The following is a 21,637-nucleotide window of genomic DNA, read 5'->3' on the forward strand; positions in this document are numbered from 1 at the left end:
GTCAATAATATGTACATATTTATTACTAGTTGGATGTTGCCAGTCCATCAGTGGCAATGTAGTCTGCATCAATATCTCGACATGTTGTAATGGCGTAGAGTAGCTTTTCCTTCATGATCTCTTGTGAGCTGTAGTTTGGCAATGAGAGCGAGAAGAAACAGGTCTTGGCCTCGGGTAGGTACTCGTCTTGGTTCTCATCGATGGACATACCACTGCTGCGAGGACCATCGCGTCCACCCGCGCCAGTGTCATAGTCATCGTCAAACATCATTGAGTCATTACGTATAAAGACGTGCAGTTGGAATTGGAAGTTGAACTCGTTGGAGGGTGGCAGTCGCGATCGTCCCCACACGAAGCGCAGGAACAATGTCTGCTCCTCTGATGAGAAGCTCTCGAGTGTGCGCCAGAACCAAATGACTCGGGGCTCATTCGATGTGAGGCCATAGTAGCGTGTGTGTCGCTTCAGCAACTTGATATCGAGGCCAGGCATGCCACAGACGCGCAGCTCTAGCTCCTGCCATGTGTAGATGTAGAGCATGTGCAAGGGCACGATACTGGCCACACCCTTAACAATGGCGTCAATTTGCTGTTTGAACTCATTGAGCTTGTACTGTTCCAGGAGTCTGGCGTACTCATGGCGGTTGTCCCATGACACCGACACGTTCTTTCCATCGGGGATCAGGTCGACAGCATTGTTGTCAATTGAGCGCGTCGTGAATGTCTGGAATATAAGATCGTTGAATACCTCTTGGTTGAGGCTAACATCGATGCCTGTGCCATCCTGGGTGACCATGTCAATCATGTTGGTGGTGTACTTGTCAATTGCCTCCAGGTCCTGGCGATCGACTCGTGCACATACCAACGCCTTCCAAAAGATCGAGGGAAGGGACAGCTCCACGCAGTTCTTGGTCCTGATGGCAATGCCGATGAGCTTGCCAATGAACTCATAGAGGTGCAATGAGAAGGGTGAGTTCTCACTCGAGTTGGGCACCAGTTTGTCACGGTTGAACGCCACGTCGCCCTGAGCATTGTGGCATGGCAGGAACAGGTTCATTTCGCTGCTCTGTATCTCGCAGATCATCTGTGTAATGGTCTCGCGGTAGGGTCCGCCAGCATCGCGGGCTCCCTCACGCTCCAGCTTGACCTCCCAAGCGCGATCCATGTGACGAAGCTTCGACGGGTCGATCATGCCAAGCTGGCGGAAGGTCTGCAAGAACAGAGACTGTTGCTGGCCCGCACCAATTTGTTGTGGATACTGTTGATGTTGTTGCTGTTGAAGGAGCAAGTGTTGCTGTTGGTGATGATGCTGGTGAATCTGTTGCGATTGTTGGTGCAACAAATGGTAGTCCATGGGCGAGAACAATGTTGTGGCCGTGCGATTGAGATGTCTGTGGTGTGTTGGCTGCTGCTGTTGTTGCTGTTGTTGCTGCTGTTGTTGTGCAACACTTCCAGTGACGGAACCATGTCGATTGAGATAGACTATTGGACGACGTCCGTGAGTACGACTGTTGAGCAATGAGTTACCGAGCATCTCCAGCTTGCAATCATAGAAGAGCAGACCTCGTAGACTACACAGACGGTATGCCATTGACCATTCCTCACTGGCACCTCTGAGATCAATGTACTGCAACATGTTCTGGCAGCACACATTGAAGTGCTTGAGTACGATCAGTCTAAGATAGAGAACTAACGTGTCCTTCACTTCATATAGCATCGGGAAGAGCATCAAGTACTCGGACGTGAAGCATTGTTCAGGTCTTGTGTTGGTGAGGTGAGGGTAGGGATGTTAGGAATGGTTCCACTCATTCAATCTACCAACTTGGGGTTGTACTTACATGAGTTGTGACGGAGTCTTCTTCTGCTTCTCACAGACGGTGTTGACGAACTTGACGAGCTCAAGGTCGAGGGAATGGTTCCAGGGCTTGGAAAGGAGATAGCTGATCTCTTGTTCATATTGTTGATCATTCTCCTTTTGAACATCCTCTGTGAAGACGGGCGTGACTGTGAAGCGGAAGCCCCATTCCGACTCGTTGGAATCAGAGTAGAATGACCAGATGAAGCGATCGCCCGAGATGAAGATGGGCTGCGTGGGGAAGTCGCTTGTGAAGAAGCCGAGGTCGTCGCCACCTGGAGTGATGCGCGAGAACATGAGGTAGTCGGCGTACATCTGGGTCTTGGAGCGTGGCTCGAACTCAACCTTGAGCGACACGGCATTGGGGATCATGATGTTGGCCGTCACGCGGACGCCTTGTGGATAAGGATGGGGACTATCCACAACCTGCTTGTTCCTCGTCTCCATGAATGCCTCCTTGATGAACTCGTGCGAGAAGCCCTTGCCCTTGAACAGGCCGTCAAACACCTTGTACGTCTTGATCGTCCTGAAGAACAGTCCACGTGTCTCGTCCATGTTGTTGGAGAGCAGGCCAGGTGGTGGCGCGTTGGCACTCGTGGATGATTGCACACCTCCGCCATTGTTGTTGTTGTTGTTGTTGACGCCAGACGAAGACGACGAGTTTGATATATTGCTGATTGATGATGATGCTGAGGATGAGCTGGATGTCGACTGATCGTGGATGATGGTCTGCCAGTGTGCCTTGTTGATGTCCGAGTGGATGCAGAGCTCGATGAGACGCTGGAGGTATTGGGACAGGTTGGTGTTGCCCGTGTTGGGAGTGATCTGCGTCTCGAACTTGTACAGCCGGAACATCTCCTCTTTGAGATGATCAAATTTGTTTGTGTTGTGTGGCGGTGCCATCACATTGGGCACCTCGCGCTGCTTCTGGAGAATACGTGTGAGGAATATGATGACCTTGAGCTTGCGTTCGAGGGGCTGGTTGGCGCCCTCGAGATGCTGGATCAGCAGCTCGACCAGGTCCACGGTGAAGAAGTGCGGGTACTTGGCCGTGATGAGCTGCGCGTTGAGCTGCAGCGTCCAGTCCACGAGGAAACAGGCAAACTCAAAGTTGGGGTTGGGCAACAGACTGACATCGCTCGTTCTCATGCGTACTGGCGTCACGGTGAACCGGTAGCCCCAGTCGCAGTTGGGCGAGTCTGAGTTGAAGATCATCCAGAACTGGCCAGCGTTGATCAATGTGGGCGGGAACGACGAGACCTTGCCGCTGTAGGACGCGATGTGGTCCGTGTAGCAGGGGTCATAGAACAGCTTGAGCATGCCGTAGCCCGGCTCAGTGGAGGTGCGGGCATCGAATGTAACCAGCAATGCCAGCGCACCCTCGATGCGAACGATCTTCTTGCATTTGTGGTTCGGGGGATATGGGTGCGGGCTCTCCTCGGTCACGTGCGCCAGTGGCTCGTGAAGCGTCTCCTTGAGCTGAAGCATGCACTCCTTGACAAGCACGTCGACCAGAGAGTTGGACGTGAGTGTGTTGGTCTTGGAGCGGAAGGACGCGCTGGAGATGCATGCCGAGTTGATTATCTGCAGCCACTCGTTCAGGTCCTCTTGCGATGCGGCCTGGAAAAGGTGGGTCTTGTTCGAGGCCACCGTGATCTGGAAGCAGAACTCCTTCTTGTTAAACAACTTGCTCTGTTTGAGTATTGGCACTTGAGTGACGGACACAATGTCTCTCAGGTCGATTGATCCAATGGGCGTCAACGTGTCCTTGGAGAACGTGTGTGTAGGCGTGCCGGCAGTCTGAGTCTTGTCCGTGGCGGAGGACTGAGTCTTCTCTGAGGACTTGTAATAGAATAGTGCGTCGCTGGACAGCACGACAAACACTCGCTTCCATAGTTTGATGATCTTTTGTTGCTTCATCAGATTGCCCATTTTGAGAGGGTCGCCACTCAAAGTGTGTGTCGTAACCATGGCCGGCGCCATCACACCCGAGATCGTGGCAGGTGGCGACGTGAACTTGGAGCTCTTCCTGTTGTTCAGTGATGAGAGGCTGGCGCCATCCTTGCTGTTGCTGGTTGTCGGTGGTGCCAACAACAGGTCCATTGATGAGGAGAGGGATTGAGTGATGGACGCGCCCATGTGTGTGGGGAGCGACGAGGACAACGACTTCTCCAATCGATCAAACGAAGTCTTCTTGTGGTCTCCTTGTTGCTGCATCGCTGGAAGATGATGGAAATGATTGTGATCGACAGGGGAGGTCTGTTGCTGGACCTCCTGAAACACCAGTGTCGTGAGCTTGGCATGCAGAAGCTTGAGGTTCTGCAAGTCCTTGCTGTTGTTTCCACCGGCCATGTTGAACAACTTGGTTACAATGCTGTTGCTGTAGTTGCCTGTGTTTCCATACTTGTGGCCCTCGCCTGCGCTGAGTAGCGAGGTCTGCAGAGTGAGCTTGAGTATGTATATCAAGTTCTTGGCACCGCCAAACGCAGTGTATGGTACGCGGATATTGTTGGGCAGTGAGATCAACAATGAGATCAGGGCTTTGCGCGCGAACAGGATTGATAGAGCCAACTCAGACGACGCGTCCAGTTGCACCAGTTGGGCATGGGTGTACTTGCCAATCGACTGCAGCGGGTTCTTGGACGACTTGTCCGATGAGGGAGGGTAGATCAGCACCTCGAAGCATAGCCACCAGTCGAGGAGAGACAGTGCGTCCTCGTCCAAGAGGGTGACCAACACCTGCTTGTGCTTCTTGTCAATGCTCTTGACGATGCCAACGTAGCCAATGATGCGATCCATGTCCATCACCCAGTTGCTGCGGCCAAGGCCAAGCTTCTCACGCTTGCTCACCATCACAGCCATGCCAATCTGCACGTCGCCCCACTGAATGCGCTTGCCTTGAATGCCCTCCTCAGGGATATCATCCTCGGCCACCAACTCATCGTCTTCATTAGCTGTGGCGGTTTGACCATCGATTACATCATCGATCGGGTCGACTGGGTGAGTTGTCGCGGGGGTGGCGGTGGCGGGTGTTGAGGTAGCCGCTGCGGAGGCTGGAGTAGCTCCAGCAACAGACCCCATCGCGGTGACATTGACTGAGTTGTGCTTGGACTTGAGATCAGTACCACTCTTCTTGCTGAGTGAGTTGCCTCGCGATGATGACGATGAGGATGTTCCGGTGTGGTCGTCGTCTTGGGCAGAGTGCTTGCCATCTAGGCTCTCGTCGCCCTCCAAGTCAATCACGCCAATCTCATCAAACTCCTCCATTCCCATCATATCATCATCGTCTCCAGTGATTGTGGGCGGTACATCATCCAATGAATGAATGTGTGAGTGATCAATTGATGCCGCTGATGACTTGCCAAGACTTCCCTTCTTCTGTTGTTGGGCTTGTTGCTGTTGTGCCTGTTGTTGTTGTTGGGCCAGTGTGTTTGATTCACCCGAGATGAATAGACGGAATGTCGAATCATAGATGCGCTCCTTGAGCAGGAAGGACAGACGTTCCATCTTCTCAATCTTGGGCTCGTCCAAGAATTGGATTGGACGACCCAACGCAAACTCCACGAGGATGGGGATCAAGCTCTCGTCCAATGCGTACCTTGCGCAATCACTATGTTTGAGTAGCGATCCAATGATGTTCATCACTCTCGCCTTGATGAAGAGGTAGATGTTGCGCTGATTGGTGCGATAGATCATCGATTGCGCGTTGTTGTTGTTGGACTTGGACGACGAAGTTTGAGAGGGCGATAGGAGTGGCGAGAGTGAGTTTGTTGGCGAAGTTGGACGCAGGAACACCGACAGGCTAGAGAGGATCGATGAGTATGATGGCAGGAATTGGCCAAAGTCCAACATAACCTCGGTGATTGGCTTGAGATGTCGACGATGATGGACAGTCTTGATCAGCTTGCCAATGTTGCTGTCGAGTAACACGCGACTCAAGTTACTGCGCTGTGAGTACTCGATTACTGTGCCCTGCTCCAGACGGCCCGAACCCAGGTCGACCTGTACTCTCGAGCCCACCCAAATGCCATCGAGATTGCCAGCCAACAGCGTGATGCTGGAGAACACCTGCAACAATGATTGGGTGACAGTCTGTGACGTGGGCTTCATTGTCTCCTGAACGATGGTCGAGGGCAGCAGCTTGAGACCGTCCTCAATGTACTTTTGCAGCGGCTGCTTCCACATAGGCGAGCGAAGCAGTAGACGCAGCAGAGCGACTACCTCCGAGCAATAGGACAGCGCGTTGGAGGGTAGCGTCTTCTCCGCGTTGGACGCGTCCACGTGAGCTGAGGCTAGGGGAGTGATATCGTAGAGGAATGGCGAAGGCGAGCCAAAGTTGATAGAGAGCGACACACCGCTACCGAGGAGGACAGCGGGGAAGAAGTCGCCAAACACATTCTTGAAGGCCGTGCCCAAGATCTTGCCATTCTTTGTGAAGAACACCTTGCCATCCTTCCTGTTCCATCCGCAGCCCACGACATCATTGCGCGAGTAGCCCACCGAGTATGATCGCGATCGATTTACATTGATCCTGTGGCATACCTTGTGACCATCCTTTGCCGAATAGCCGTAGCCATACTTCCATTCCCTGCAAGTACCAAGTTGGGACACGTGGCTGAGCGGGAATAGTCCAACAACACAGTTGATCGAGTTTGGATCAGTCGCGCCACCAGCGGGGGCTGGTGTGTCACTCTCGACTTTGACCTCAAAGTAGAACAAGGGCATGCAGTCAGGGATAGTGTTGTCGGCCTTGATGATGACCACGTCGCTCTGGGTTGAGTTGGTGACGAGCTTGGCATCGTTGGAGAAGCGGAGTGTGGGCGAGGCGTTGGTGCTCGCGAACACGTCCCAGCATGAGGGCAGGACACTGGCATGCTTGTCAAAGATTGAGTGGTAGGGTGCTTGGGATGTGAACAACTTGGTGACGTTGTGGCCATGTGCGGCATGATGGTTGCCACTGAAGAAGTACAGGTTGTAGTTGGACGACGTGATGAAGAAGCGTGGGTCGATATAGCGAGCCGTCTCGACCAAGTCCGACGAACAGCCCCAGTAGCTGATCGCGCCAATGATGTCGAGCAATAGGTTGAAGATGCTCTTGGAGAAGTGGGTGACATTGGCGGTCAGCGGGATAGGCGATGTCGTGGACGATGTGAGCGTGGGCGCGGGGGTGTGCGTGTGCAGAGCGGACGATGTCGAGTTGGACCGCTTGGACGACACGATCAGCTTGTGAGGCGACGTGAAGGGGAGTACGCGACGGAAGATGCGCAGTGTGATGCGACGGTGCGTGTCGTCGCCAACCTGAAGTATCGAATGAAAGATGTTGAGGAAGGATGGTAACACAAGTCGCTGCTTGACCGAGTTGAACGCGGATAGTATGTGCAAAAGTGAGAGGCCATCGCTAAAGTCGTAGTTGAGGGTCGATCGCTCGCCACGCAGTATACGTCTACCCTTGTTGTTGGTAAACAAAGAGGTGGTTTGGGCTGGTGGTGACTGCGAGGGTGCGCCTGCACCGGCAGCCGCGCCGGGGAGATCTGATCCATGCCAATACGCCTTGTTCTGCTCTTGGAGATGTGCCAGCGATGACTCAAGCTGTGTCTCCATGAGGTGGAAGAAAGTGTCGCGAAGTGCCTCCAATGACTTGACCGTGGGGCCAAGTAGTCCAACCAGTTGCTGCTTGTTGCCCACGCCGCCAGTGTTGTTAGGACCGCCATCAACACAGATGAGGCCGAGGAATCTGAACAAAGCCTTGGCATTGCGCTTCATTCTCTCCTTCTCCAGACGCTCCTCCTCAACAATGTTGTTGGCAAACAAGTTGTTACTGCTGCCGCCGCTGCCAATTGAGCTCGAGCTCTGAGTGTGCAGCAACACGCTGTGGTCACCCACGCCGCGATCGCTCATTGGCAAAGCGCTACTTGACCATAGTCCACCCCAGATCGAGTCATTGGTCATCAAATTGTGGATCTTGTTGAAGATGTCCACGGACATGAGGAGGTCGGCATCCTCGCTGGTGAAGTTGAGCGTGAAGGCATCCAGCGCGTAGATCTTGAGCGAGTAGTCGCTGTTGGGGTCCTGAAGCAGTGATGCAATGTCCTCCATAAGTGCGCGGAATGTCCGCTTGATGTCCTTGAGCAGACGTGTGCCACAGCCACGAAGGTGGTCGAGGTAGTGGAAGGGAGGCGAGCGTTGCCTCACCAGTCCACTGTTGCGCAGTGCTGGGCCAATGTAGCACAATGTCTCCTGCTTCATTGAGTGATCGGACGCGCAACGAAGTATGTCGATCATTGATTGAAGACCAATGCTACGCGTGAAGGCACGTGATCGTCGCGCTGCCAGTATCTTCTTGATGTCGTCCAAAGGTGCGTTGGACAGGACAAAGTTGTTGACTGTGCTAGATATCTCAGTCCAGAGCGCGGGATTGGTCAGTGCGGATGGTAATTGGGGGGATGTTGAAGCTGTCTGTACGGTGGCCGCTTGTGGCAAGGTCGCATTGGCTTCCAACTCGCCAGAGAATGATTGTAGCTCGAGAAGGAAGAGTGCCTTCTCAATGATCTTGTCTGAGATGTCTTTGTAGATAGTCTCCCAGAGTGCTGTGTGCATGCTCCTGCGCTTGGCCGAGTCGTCCTCGGTCGCCACGCTGGGGTTTCCGCCACCCCCGCTTCCACCACCATCACTACTGATGTTGTTGTTGTTTAAGTTTTCCTGATGTCTTTGAATGATTGTGATGCGTATCTGATTGACTGATCGCCAGACATCAATGAGTGGTTGAGGGGGCTTTGGTGAATCTGAGGCCGGGACCGAGGCTGAGGATTGGCCTTGGGCCTGGGCCTGAGCCGCAGCAATCATCTCTTTGTTTCGATATTGAATGACCTCCAGGGCAAAGTTCATTGCCATCTCTCCCAAGCCAAGATGTTTGATCATCGCTGCTATTGTGGCCTGTTGCGCGGACTTGATGTTGCTCTTGCCCTTGACCTTCTCGCCAGTTGTACACGTCCACATAAAGTCCGCCAGAGACTGTGAGTACAGCTCACCATTCCTTCGAGCCAGACTTGAGCAGAAACGTTGTATCGCGCGCCAGTGTGTGGCCTGTTGAGGTATCTGCCCAGGCTCCACGGGGTAGGGCTGAGGTTGCGGGTTGGGGTGCGGGGCAGAGGGTCCCTCGCCACTCACGCCAAACAACACGTGCGTGACGAACTCCTCTTCAATGCCGCTTAGGAACAGAGGCGACTCGAGCAGTTGACGATTCTCCAGCTCGAGGTCGGTGAGTGCGTCGCCGCTGATCAACGAGGCCGAGAAACGGCCTGCCAGGCAACACATAGTCTTCTCGAGGTGCGAGGACCATGGTAGCGAAGTCTTGTCTGAGTTGGGCATGTGTCCAATGATGTTGCATCTATAGCCCCAGAAGCCATATGGGTTTGATGAGCTGTTGCTGCTGTGTGTCGCCGAGCCGGTTATGAACTGGAACACAAATGGTGTCGCCAGGAATCAATATGCGGCGCTTGGGCCACTGCGATAGCGAGAACTGATCGATTGGCTCCTTTGACTCGGCTGCCTCAAAGATCTGAAGCAGGTCCTCAGACGTGCTGGTCGATGAGCGCTCATCAAACACGAGGGACAGGAACACGGCGCCTGGGATTGACACGAGCTGGCGTGTGTTCATAAACGGGTGGTAGGGATGTGGCGACTCGGATATGCGACTGGGGCCCTCGACGAAGCTGCTGCGCTTCTGGAGTGGCTGGCGACCGAGCTCGGGCCGATTGAATAGCTTGGGCAGGCGGCGATTGACGCGGTCCACCACGCCAATCAGGGCGACGAGCGATGGCAGCAGCTCTTTGGCCAGCCATATGTGGTAGGAGAAGAGGAACAATGAATGAATGAGTGTAGGCAGCAATGCGCCGACCACTGACGACTTGAAGTCGGTCAACAAGATTGATTGTTGATTGCGCTGGATGGACTCAGAGTCCAACACGCCCAGCAGGAGGTCCTTGCACTTCTCCATCAAAAGGCGTGCATAGGCGACGAATGCCTGAGATGGCGCTTCCGTGCCCACAACCGAGTTCTCCACACGAAGAATCAAGTCCTTCTGGATTGCGAGGAGTAGACGCATGGCTGGCGAGGAGGAGCTGAGTGGAGGGGGCGGAGCTGACGAGAAGAATGAGAAGCCAAGGTGTTGGGTCGAGTCGTGGCGCGAGAGTTGCGGGGCCAGAGTCTGCTTGGGGATGGTGGCTTGGGCTTCGATCAAAAGATGTTTGATTATTGGCACGAACAAGTTCATCGGGTCGAATGGTTTGTCGCTTGGATACTCAGTAGCACCATCAAAGTTGAACCACGCTGAATGGCGATGGTAGCTCCGAGACCAGCGGTGGCAGGGCAAAGAAGGACGCATTTGGATGGTTGGCAAGAAGTGTGAGCACAGAGTTGAGCAAGATTGAGTAGCCCTTCTCCTTCTGATCCAACATCGTTGCTGATTGATCGCTCGCGGACATGGCCGCCACGCGGTAGCTCATGACTCGCTCCAACAGCATCTTTACAAAGCTTGCCTTGTCCAATGATGTTGGATAGAACAGGTCCAGGCCCAGTGTGAGCACCTCGCACGACTCCTCAATGATTGAGTTGAGCTCGGGTAACGTGTGTGAGTCTCGCGAGGCACTACCCATGGAGGAGGAGGTACCGTATCCAATGCTACCCTCAATGCCATCGATTATGAATCCAAGAAGAAGGTCGCGAAGTTGGTGCAGGAATGATTGATCGATGCACTTGAGGAGGGAGTCGCGTGAGCTGTCTTGGTAGTGCTGTTGGCTGCGCTCAAGACTGCGTATGTTGGACGTCAGTCGGAACAGGTTGACTTTGAGCAGGCGCAAGCAGTATATGATGCAGCGCAGAACATCGATGGACTTGGGTGTAGACATCGCTGTCGACTGGCCAATGCGCATCACCTGCGATTGATAATGCTTGAGAATGTCGTAGAGTTGAGAGAATGTCTCAAAGTTGACCTCGACACTGTACGGCTCGCTCAGTTTGTAAAGGTGGTGCGTGGTCGATGGCGATGAGTTGTTGGAGTTCTCTGATGTCGACGGCATGTAATCGACAGCCAAACGGCTGAGTATGCCGAGCACGGTCGACACCACCTGCTTGGGATCCATCCCCATGTTATCATCGCTTTCCACCATCGATGTAGTGATCGTGGTCGATATTATCGTTGCTGTCGCTGTCGCGTTCGATGTTGTAGTGATTGTCGTCGACGACTTTGATGTACTTGTGTTTGTCGAACTAGTTCCAGGCTGGGGCTGTGGCTGGGTCTGAGGCTTGTTAGGGCCACCTTTCGCGCCACTGACACTTATTGATTGATTGGAAGTTAGTGATTGAATGAATGAAAGGTGGAGTGTAACACATACATTGATGCTGGGCTGGCGGAGGTTGAGGAAGACCGGGCGAATGGAACGGGGAAGTTATGTTTGGGGCCAAAGCCTTCGTTGCCATATCGGCCAACCTCGGACTCGCTGCTAGAGTAGTTCCAGATGACATTGTTGACGTAGTCATAGGTGGACGCGATACCAATTGGTTGGTTCTCCAAACAGTAGTTGCCCAACAACGAGCCGTCACTTAGACTGAACGCGCGACACAGATAGCTCTTGATATCCGTGCTGTAATCGCCGGATAATGGAGGTGGCAATACGACCATCAGATAATGTCCGTTGGTGTAGAACGAGCCCGACTCGAGCACCGCTGGATTGAGCACCATCTCTTCGTTGACATCGGTGTCGGGGTAGTGCAGCTCGATGCGCTTCACGTGCTTGAACGCGACAAATGGGTCGTACATGTCGACAATGAACTGTTTGTTGTTGTAGTTGTGGAAGCGTTGCAGCGTGAGGATGTAGAGGTAGCGGCCGTCCGTGAACATGGGCGAGCGCGTCGTGATCTGGTACTGTGGCGTCAGTGGGTTGGCATCCACCACGGACTGCGGCGTCTCGCTGCCAAAGGGCAGTGTGAGGTTGTTTGTGGAGGCGAATGAGCCAGTGCCATCCTGCATCACGCGGCCCACCTCCTTGAGTGTGATGGGGTCGATAACAATGAATGACGCCTGGTCGGTGGAGGGCGAGCGGTAGTACAGGTAGTTGCCAACGGATGCCAGCCAGCCCTTTTCTCGCGGGTACCAATGTCCGTTGCGTGCGTAGATCCTTCCTTGATGCGTGCCAAAGTAGCCGGTGCCTATCTTGGCCAGGCCACAAGAGTCGTGGATATAAATATAATCGCCATCCGAAGTGATTGTCGCGTTGTTCGTATGAGGCGATGACAAAAACGACAACGAGTCTTCTGATGCATTGTCATTCCAAAGTATTGGCCATGTTGCTACATCGATTGAGCGAGTTAGTGAGTGCATTGGGTGAGACTTGGGGAACTCGCGAGGACTTACCAAAGAGCAGGTCTCGGGTTAGAGGACTGAGGGGAAGGTCGACCTTCCATTGCTCCAGTTGTCGGATGAAGGGGATCAGGCGTAAGGTCAACATGTCCTTGTTCCAAACAGATGTGTCGGTTACTGTGATGGGCGTATTCAAATGATCATTCATGTTACCAGTGCTATTACTATGCGTACTCGACTTGAATGTTGATATATGTGGAGGATGTGATCGCTGTTGTTGTGTCTGCTGTTGTTGTTGCTGTTGCTGTTGTTGTGTCTGTGTGTTGCCACTGCTGTTGCCGTTGCCAGGTGCCAAGGTAGTGTCGCCAGTGGCTGGCAACTTGTCGGGCATTATTATCAAAGAGAGAGCGTAGAGTATTGCGCTGAGGGCGCCCTGACTCAGGGCAAGTGAAATGAGCGACTCCATGGACTCGCGCTTGATGTACATGTTGTTGGAGTTGATGGCCGACAGCAGCCACTTGGTCAGACTCTCGATGCAGTCCTGGGGCTCGCCAGCCATGGACAGCGGGGGCAGCTCGCGGATCATCGAGTTGAATGAGCGCAGCGTCGGCAGCGAGATGCGCTGCTCAAACACTTGCTCCTGGAGCGTTGTGATGAACAGGCGACAGGCGATACGGATAGAGATGGGTGGCGCATGCACCTTCTTGGTGCGTGTCTTTGCCTTGGAGTGATAGACCGAGTCGAACAGCTTCTTGCGCGCGATCTCTCGCTTTAGCGCCAAGTGTATGCGCTTCAGAATGCACAGTCGCTTCTGCAACAGCGTGGAGTAGTAGGCTGTGTTGACATTGGACTGCGAGTACAGGTCCTCGAGTATGAGCGATGTGGTCACTTGATGAGTGTGGAATGGATCCTCCTCGATTAGATACACAGGGATGTCCTGTCTATTCTTTAGTTCCTCGTGGAATGGGTTTGTAGTCGCTGTTGCCGCCGTCGAACCTGTTGCTGACGCGGCCACTCCCACCCCTGACGCAGTCGTGGCAACAACACCTTGCTGTCTCGATGTTGGTGGAGACATCCCTCCGACTGTTGGTGAACCTGGTGCTTGTTGAGGAGGCGACTTGTTGCTGCTGCTGCTACTAGATGTGTTCTCTTGCGCAACCATCTTTCGTTTGGACGCCACGCCATCGATGGCACTGCCACTCGTCGTGGTCGTCGTTGTAGTAGTTGTTGTTGGCTGTTGTCTTGGACTATGTACACTGTTTAGTCGGCTTTGAGTGGCGCTTCTCGTGAAGATACTGCTGTTTGATGCCGCTGTTGTTGATGTTGCTGAGCCTCCTGCCGAAGTATGTATTGGACTTCCAAGCAATGACATTGTCGATGCAGATGTTGGTATCGACTTTGAAGAAGATAATGAATGAGTGTTCTGCTGCTGTTGCTTGACATTCGTAGGTTTGTTGTTTGAGACACCAAGCCCCTCGGCTTGTTGTTGTTGTTGTTGAACATCTACTTCCACACTACCACCCCCACTTCCATTGCTGTTTCCACCGTTTCCGCTGTTTCCACTATTGCCACTACTATTATTAATGCTATTGCTGTTGCTGTTGTTGTTGGCATCCAATGTGAACCTGTCCTTATAGGATGGGAAGAATGATTGTTCTATTTGTTCGATCGCTTTGAAATGATCGGCATCTTTGAAGTTTGTGAGCGACTTGCTCATCAACATATAGTACTTCTCAATTGTGAATGAGTCATTGAATAAGTTCTCCTCTGGTATACATAGCCACACCTTATCATCGACACTGTTTGTTGTTTGTTTGTTGTTTCCAAAAGTGTTAGCCAACTTCCAAATTTCCAACTTCCAACTTCCATTATCCATTATCCAACTTCCAACTTCCATGATGGTATCCATACCTTGTCAATGCTAATGTTCGAGGAGACAAGTCAATCCTCTCCTTTGCTTGCATGTTGCCCATTTTTCTAATCAAGGGCTGAGTCGCGTCTGTGTGGCTGTAGACTTGAATGAATGGAATGAATGAATGTTGAGATATATATGTATGAATGATTGATTGAAGTGATTGATGAATGAATGAATGAATATAGTCTATAGACTTCTCTCTGAGATGGCCAAGATGTAGATTTAGCTTTAAGTTTGAACGATGTTGTTATTGGGCCTTTGGATTGACATATATTGATCTGGTGAGAGATGGATGATTGATGCAACTTCTGTCATGGCATCGAAAGGGCAAAGGATTATGATGGAAGGCCAGGTGTATACCTTTAAACAACATCATCACTCGCTCTCTCTCTCTCTCTCCCATCCATCCATCCACTTGATGCCAGAGGGCGTCTTCGAAGAGACACCAACACCATCATCATCATAATTCATTCAATCATTCATCTGCTATTCAGCTGCTATTAATAAAGAAAGACCTTGAGTTGGATTCAATCACCACATCATCTGGGTGTGAGTGGTCCACTTCAACAAACACACACACACACACAAACATAGCTCTACCTCTTTGATCAATCAGAGAGTGTGATTGATTAGTGGTGTTGTATGTGGGGGTTGTTGTTATCGACGACAAAAGGCAACTTGCCGCTGCATGCGTTTAATTAATTGATGTGACATCCTTCTAATGATTATTATGTATTATGTTTTGTTGTTGTAGTTGATAAGGGTACAAGAACATCAAGTCAGTTCTGTCAACGAAACTTTGAAGTGCGTCTTTAGACATTGTTGTTAATTAAAACTTGTTGAAATTTCGTTTGGAATTCTATTTGTTGTAAGATACAGGATCAACAGGAGATAAAGGCGCGCCACTTGAAGTTGTACTTTGGAACATTATAACTGTTTGATTCATCATTTATACATTACATTCATACATACATACATACACAACAAACATAATACAATATAATGTTTGGTTATTTGATATCAGGAAGACCTGTACAACCAAGTGTACAACAGATACAAACAGGAAGATACTTCTTTCAAGTATGTTTATGTTTACATTGATGTATCATGATATGATACAAGTAACTAACTAACATACATACTAAATGTTGTAGATAGATGATGCCGCCAGTGTACATAACTTTGCTGTATTCCTTTTAGAACAGTAGTTGTATCGATGTCCAACAATGTAATCATCTCCACTCCATCCTTTCTCATGTGTGTGAATGCGAAGATTGTTAAGATTGTTAAGATTGCCAACAATGCGAAGAATGTGGAGAATGCGATGAATACAAACATTGGCCGAATGAATGAATGAAAGAATGAATTACCTTACTAACCTGACACTTCACGCACTCACTTTAGGAACTTACCCGCTGAATATTGTGCAGCCGTATATTTGGGATTTCAACCTTATAGTCAATGGAACTATCTTGGACATATCAATCAGGCAAAGCCAAGTGCATTCTTCCGTATACTACAAGAGTCAGACACGACAATGTCTGATGGATCAAAGAGTGTGGCACAGGTTGTAATCTCAATAGAGACCGAGGCCGAGATACAACAGAAGCAGAAACAGAACATTGGCAATGACAACACAACTTTCAAACTGATAGACTTTAAGCAGTTTGCATTCAAAATGTGTCACAACTTTGTCAACTATGTCATGTCATTCTCTGGCACTGCCAACACGCCCTCCAACTCTGTTCCCATCGCCACAGTCGATCGTTGGTACGAGAACTTCCAAAAGAAACTTCAAAACGATGCATTATTCTGGAAAGATTGATCATGAACCTGGATCTGGATCTGGATCTGGAAATCATGTTCATTCACAGTCAATCACAATCAATCATACTCGCTGGAATAGATCTAGTTTAGTTTGATTTTAGATTATTTATTAAGGTGGACGTTATCGTGGACGCTGCCAATCATTCATGCAATTAAAAGAGTAGTAATAGAGATGCTATGGCTACTTGAGACAGTATCAGCAGCATTGATGGTTTAAACCTCATGTTGGCCATATTTATATCGAAATAGTTTGTCTAAAATATTATTAATATTAATAATGTTAGGTCTGGATCACTCACTGATGGCTTGTTCCATCATTCCGTTGAATAAATTACATTTAAGTAGTCCATGTTCTCTGGATGGGCATTTGAACCAATGAACATCATTGATGTCATTATCACAACCAATATTAATATTGTAATATATTGTAGTTTCATCTTTTATTTATTTATATATATATATATTTTATTAATGATCTGGATGTGATTAATTGTACATAATTATTTGTATTAGTATATATTATTGGATATTATAATTCCAATGATTATTGTTAATTAACAATGAGATGGATGTTATAAAGATAGACATTATCCTTGGTCTTTGTTTGTGGTCAAACATACAAATAATATTATTATTATTGGATTGATTTGGAGTGTATGATATTAGTCATAATAGGATATAATCCATTGTAGTGACCAACATATATATTCCCTCCGATATAAGATATATCTCACCATCGAGATAAATGTCTGTGTGTGAGTGTGTGTGTGTGAGTGTGTGTTAGATGTCTTTGTTTGATTTAGACATGTCCGCATTATCTCTTTGGTTTGACGTTTCTGTATACTTGTTTACCTGTATACCTGTATATTTGTATATCTGTATGTCTGATATGAATGGTCATCGATTGAATGCATGTATATATATATATAACCTATCTATCTTATAACTACTAATATGTTTATTATCTGTATGTCTCTGTGATCAATTATATCCATTCATTCTTATTATTAATCTTATACATTGCTAAACGATCATGTGCTTCATCTCTTGCACTGTTATATTGATACAATGATTGATTGATTGATTGTGTTAGTGACCATCACAAACATGTCTGATGATGATGATCAAACTAGACTTACGATTCTCTAAGTTTGTCGTAGTTGTCGATTGTGTAGGTCAGGAACTGCCTCCACTTTAGACGCTGAACGTATTTGTTTCTCAAGAAGAGTCTACGTGATGGCTTGACGAAGCGATCCATCTTCATCTTTTCATTGTCGTGCGAGTCGTCAAAAGCAACCTCTTCATCGTGGAAGTCGGGGTCGTTGTTCGCGCTCTCCATGTCCATGCCAATTCCATCGTCGTCGTCCTCATTGTTTCTCTGATCGGGCTCAGCATCATCATTGCCCTCTGCTGACATGCTGCCTGCCTCGTCAGGGTCTGACTTGAACATATCGTTCAGGTCACCACGACGCATGATGAACCATGGCTGTGGAGGTCTGACTGCGCTTCTAATGAATGTGATCTTCTTTGACATCGCTATATACTACTTCTGGCACCCTGTATGTCTGTCTGTATTGTGTGAGTGATCTAGTATGTATATATATATATATGATACTGATGCTTGATGATGAAGAATGAGTCGGTCGAGTAAGTAGAATGAATGGTATTGATTGTGTGTGTTTGAATTTGTTGTAAGTGTGATCATTCGTTTTTGTTCTAGTTTTTTTTTGGAACCCACCCTAGGTGATCACTAAGAGACAAACATACCAGTCTTTTCCTTTCCAGCCAATAAAGCATGTTTTATTAATTTATCTAACCTTAATCAATTGATAAAGTCTATGGATTTGAGGTCAGTCAACTAGATCCGCTCGAAGTTTGGCACTAGCTGAAGCATCAACTAAACAGCATTTAATCCAGGGAGTTTCATCATTGAAGTGATGCCCAGAAATAAAAACACATTCACACTTAGAGAGAATGATCAAGATGTTGTAATAACAATACCTGTTGGCAACTATTCAAGGTTATCACTTCAAGACACATACAGACAATTAATTAATACAACAATCACCCAATTAACTTATTCAATCACATGGCCAACATCTAAACAACCAAACACAGGTAAATATAGGTTCATTTGTTCAAGCGATAAGATTCAGGTAGCATTGATATTCAATGATGCTGACCTGTTCCATCATCTAGGTTTCAATCAAGACAGTATCAACTAATTTGAAAATAGGCAATTGACGAGTACCAACGTGATCGACTTGCAGATTGAGAACATCCTTTACATTCATTCAGACTTGTGCAGCAATGGATCAGATGATGTCTTCCAAGAGGTATGTACTGCTGGAACGCCCGACTTTGCCTATGTCAATTGGACTAACCATAACCTCGAAGCATATTCAAAACAGCTAGTCTCAAAGACCAAAAAGACGTTCTGCATTTATTTAACAGACAAGGATGGAGTTGAGATCTTTCTCAATGGTGTCGACTTGAACTTGACGATCATTTTGTATATATATGCGACAATGTAGCTAACACCTTCGTCGGAAAATACTACGCCTACAACATGAACGGTCTGATCAACGCACCCGTCACTGCCCTGCCCTATAACAGGCAGCCGGCAATCACATTCAAATGTGTTAGTACAGACACGTCCAGCTGTTCGGTGACCATCAACGGACAGGTGTGCCTTGAGTCCTCGGATGAGGAGTCATCATCATCTGACATCCCAGTCGGCAACAGCAAGGTGTCCTACTGCACCTACTGCGATGCCACTTGCAAGGGCTACAGCCAGTGCAACAACTACGAGACCAACAAGTGTGTCAAAGTGAACAGAGCCTGTGGTGGCGGCTCAGTTGGTTACGGTATCTTCCGGAAGAATTTCGATCAGGTCTCGGTCGCCATGTACATGGACTCCTCCTGTGTGGGTTCAACCTTCTCCACTGCCAACGACACCTGCAACGACTGCCTCAGCGACACCCTCAATAGCTATGTAAAGTGCATAGCCAATGTTGCCATCCGTTCCATGGTGGTCTCTGTTGGATTGATGGTGAGCACCATTGCCTTGCTCGCTCTTGTTCTTTATTAAGTGAAACCCTCGAGAATAAAGAATGGTTGACCTGGGATCGTCAGTGGATGTTGTCGTCTGGAGGTCCTTTGTTGGTACATATTTATGTCCACTTGCGCTGCATATCCAAGAAGCCTCCAGGGAATTCAGACAGGATAGCTGCACCGATCTTTTAGTGGAATAGATTGACAGCCATGGATCCACCACAACCTCCATCTTCTCAACAGCACTCTAATTAAACACATCGACTCGAAAGAGGCAGGCATCTGACATAGTCCATCATGTGAGCGATTGTGACAGTGATTGCTTGTGGTCAGTCACATCAGCCTGGATGCTGTTGCTGCTGGTCCAACTTGGCGTCGCCAGTATGGTTGCTCCATACATACCTCATCATCCTACCATACACACACCACACATTTGTTTCGCAAGGGGTTTGGTGGTAGTGTTTCATACCCCACACCAACCAAATTTGTCGAAGTTCATCAGTTAGTCATGTCCCAGATTCAATGAAGGCTTGGTATTCATTCATTCATTCAGTTTATTTACAAATATAAAAAATTGCTACAGTTGGTCTATGCGAAGGACCATCTCCTGCCTAGTTGGTACCAATATTTCTTTGTTGTCGCAATCAATCAGAGATGCAACAACAGAGAGGAACTTTGATTTACGTTCAGCAACAGGCCAATCAACGAGTATTCCTCGACACCAATAACCATTTGGACACTTGACCATGAAGATCTCCTTATCTGCCTTAGAGGTAATCCTAACCTGACTATACATCTCTTCAAAAGGGACTGGAATAGATGTATGACTGTAAGGTAGCAGGTTGCATTCCAACACCCATGCCTTGTCATTCTTGATCATCACCAACTCAGTACGAGCTCTACGGCTGTGGATGGATCGTGTTAATACAAGCAACAGTCATCAGGATGTTTATACATACTCTCTCTGGTAGTACTGAACGTAATACTCAAAAGTATTACCCTCCGCTAGGTATTGATGCTTGAGAATCTTGCAAGGCCAGAACGTGCCGTAATATTCTGATCCTGTCGTATTCGACATTGCGTTGTAGAAGCGACTGGTGTCAGTGTAGAGCGGTTGTCTTGGTAATGATGTGGTAACATGTGACTGTAGTGCACCAGTACGTAGTCTCTTTGGTCCCTCGTCAACTGAACCTTGATGGTCCATACTACGTTTGCTTCCAGATGAGGTCGTGGAAGTTGAGGTTGTGGATTCCGACACTGTGGAGGACATTGGCATCGATGGGTGGGCTGAAGATGATTGGGTTGACATCGTTGAGGAGGTCAACGGAATGGACGTTGATGGACTTGTTGTCACCGCTATGACTGACATGCTCTGACCGTCATCCTCTGTATCGTTCATTGCTTTGATTGATTGATTGATTGATTGATTGGTAAGTAAGTTATTCAGTGTAGTGTTGATCAATGCCTATACATACACATAAAGTCCGTTGCCAACAGGGGCTCAGCGTAATGTACATTGTTTAGCCCACCAACATTTGAACCTAGGATTGATGTATCCAACTCGGCCATCAGACTATAGTCAATGAATGAGATGTCAACTTCATTCTCAAGATCGCATAGGACATTGGGATCTGGCAATGGCTCTTGATCGGACGTGCTTGGTGCTGCTTGAGCTGGCGGTTGTTGCTGTGTATTACTGGTAATGTCACTCGTTTGTTGTAGTTGTTGGAAGGACATCAATTGAAGTTGATGATGTTGCTGATGTTGCTGGAGTTGTTCAAAGTCATCGTCGTCATCGAGATCAGGAATGATTAGGTTGCGTCGTCGTTGTTGTTGTTGTTGTTGTTGTTGTTGACGTAGATGTGATGTACCTGATGTCACATGTCGATTGGAAACATCACAGAGCTGTTGTCGATGTTGTTGCACTTCCGCCTCATCATCCGAGTAGTCTGGACCAAATCCACCGCCTCCAGAATAATGGTCATCGTCATGCAGTGGTGTAGTATCAATGGGCTCATTGATTGTAGGTAGCAGCGGTTGTAGTTGTGTGGCACCTCGCGTTGGGACGACATTAACTGGTTGAACCTGTGTCTGAACTGTGGAATCGGTGAGCATACGCAGCTTCTGATATGCCTCTTGTATATTGATCGTTGTCGTTTGGCTCAATGAATAGAGCCGGATTGATTGTTCGTCATACTGCAACATCCGTAGGATTGAAATGGTATGCTTGCAGAAACGGTGACGGCCGCCAAACTTGAAGGACTCACAGGTGCACGTCATCTTCTCTCTGCGAATGGATATCTGATATGTATTCTCTCGAGGCTTTGTGATGGTTGTTGTCACTACTGATTGTTGTTGTTGAAGTGATGGTGGGGATAGAATATAATGTGTCATCACATCCTCTGAGTTGATGTATGAATGGACAAAGTGATGCTCTAGTTGGGCAACTGTTATGTTGGATGGCACACCTGGTATGAGTAGGTCAACATTAGGTTGGTCTCCATCATCTCCAGCGTTTTGTTCAAGGTTGAGGAGGTTGGTTGTGGCTTGATCAGGAGCTTGGGGCACAAGTTTGATACTGAACAAAGCGGCCAGAGTGTCTTTGTTCCTGTTGTGAAGTACCCAATGATCC

At 48.7% G+C, this 21,637-nt stretch overlaps 7 protein-coding genes across 7 annotated transcripts; 2 read left to right on the plus strand and 5 right to left on the minus strand.

Annotated features, from left to right (window-relative positions):
• Positions 1-25: 25 nt before the first annotated feature.
• On the minus strand, positions 26-9,220 carry SAMD00019534_083700 (hypothetical protein; the record flags this gene model as incomplete). Its single annotated transcript, XM_012896261.1, has 2 exons — positions 26-1,757; positions 1,836-9,220. The coding sequence occupies 2 exons, from the start codon at positions 9,218-9,220 to the stop codon at positions 26-28; spliced, it is 9,117 nt and encodes a 3,038-aa protein (XP_012751715.1).
• A 19-nt stretch (positions 9,221-9,239) lies between these two features.
• On the minus strand, positions 9,240-10,124 carry SAMD00019534_083710 (hypothetical protein; the record flags this gene model as incomplete). The annotated part of the gene is made up of 1 exon (XM_012896262.1): positions 9,240-10,124. One exon carries the CDS (start codon positions 10,122-10,124, stop codon positions 9,240-9,242), a length of 885 nt encoding a protein of 294 aa, XP_012751716.1.
• A 40-nt stretch (positions 10,125-10,164) lies between these two features.
• On the minus strand, positions 10,165-14,182 carry SAMD00019534_083720 (hypothetical protein; the record flags this gene model as incomplete). The annotated part of the gene is made up of 4 exons (XM_012896263.1): positions 10,165-11,185; positions 11,245-12,199; positions 12,264-14,008; positions 14,121-14,182. The coding sequence occupies 4 exons, from the start codon at positions 14,180-14,182 to the stop codon at positions 10,165-10,167; spliced, it is 3,783 nt and encodes a 1,260-aa protein (XP_012751717.1).
• Positions 14,183-15,661: 1,479 nt separating this feature from the next.
• SAMD00019534_083730 (hypothetical protein) lies at positions 15,662-15,949 on the plus strand (the record flags this gene model as incomplete). Its single annotated transcript, XM_012896264.1, has 1 exon — positions 15,662-15,949. The coding sequence occupies one exon, from the start codon at positions 15,662-15,664 to the stop codon at positions 15,947-15,949; it is 288 nt and encodes a 95-aa protein (XP_012751718.1).
• A 987-nt stretch (positions 15,950-16,936) lies between these two features.
• On the minus strand, positions 16,937-17,485 carry SAMD00019534_083740 (hypothetical protein; the record flags this gene model as incomplete). The annotated part of the gene is made up of 2 exons (XM_012896265.1): positions 16,937-17,003; positions 17,091-17,485. 2 exons carry the CDS (start codon positions 17,483-17,485, stop codon positions 16,937-16,939), a joined length of 462 nt encoding a protein of 153 aa, XP_012751719.1.
• Positions 17,486-18,520: 1,035 nt separating this feature from the next.
• SAMD00019534_083750 (hypothetical protein) lies at positions 18,521-19,042 on the plus strand (the record flags this gene model as incomplete). Its single annotated transcript, XM_012896266.1, has 1 exon — positions 18,521-19,042. The coding sequence occupies one exon, from the start codon at positions 18,521-18,523 to the stop codon at positions 19,040-19,042; it is 522 nt and encodes a 173-aa protein (XP_012751720.1).
• A 540-nt stretch (positions 19,043-19,582) lies between these two features.
• On the minus strand, positions 19,583-21,399 carry SAMD00019534_083760 (hypothetical protein; the record flags this gene model as incomplete). Its single annotated transcript, XM_012896267.1, has 3 exons — positions 19,583-19,904; positions 19,965-20,406; positions 20,481-21,399. The coding sequence occupies 3 exons, from the start codon at positions 21,397-21,399 to the stop codon at positions 19,583-19,585; spliced, it is 1,683 nt and encodes a 560-aa protein (XP_012751721.1).
• Positions 21,400-21,637: the final 238 nt, after the last annotated feature.

The sequence above is a fragment of the Acytostelium subglobosum genome (genome assembly GCF_000787575.1).
Source record: "Acytostelium subglobosum LB1 DNA, scaffold: scaffold18, whole genome shotgun sequence".
Classification (NCBI taxonomy): Eukaryota; Evosea; class Eumycetozoa; order Acytosteliales; family Acytosteliaceae; genus Acytostelium; species Acytostelium subglobosum.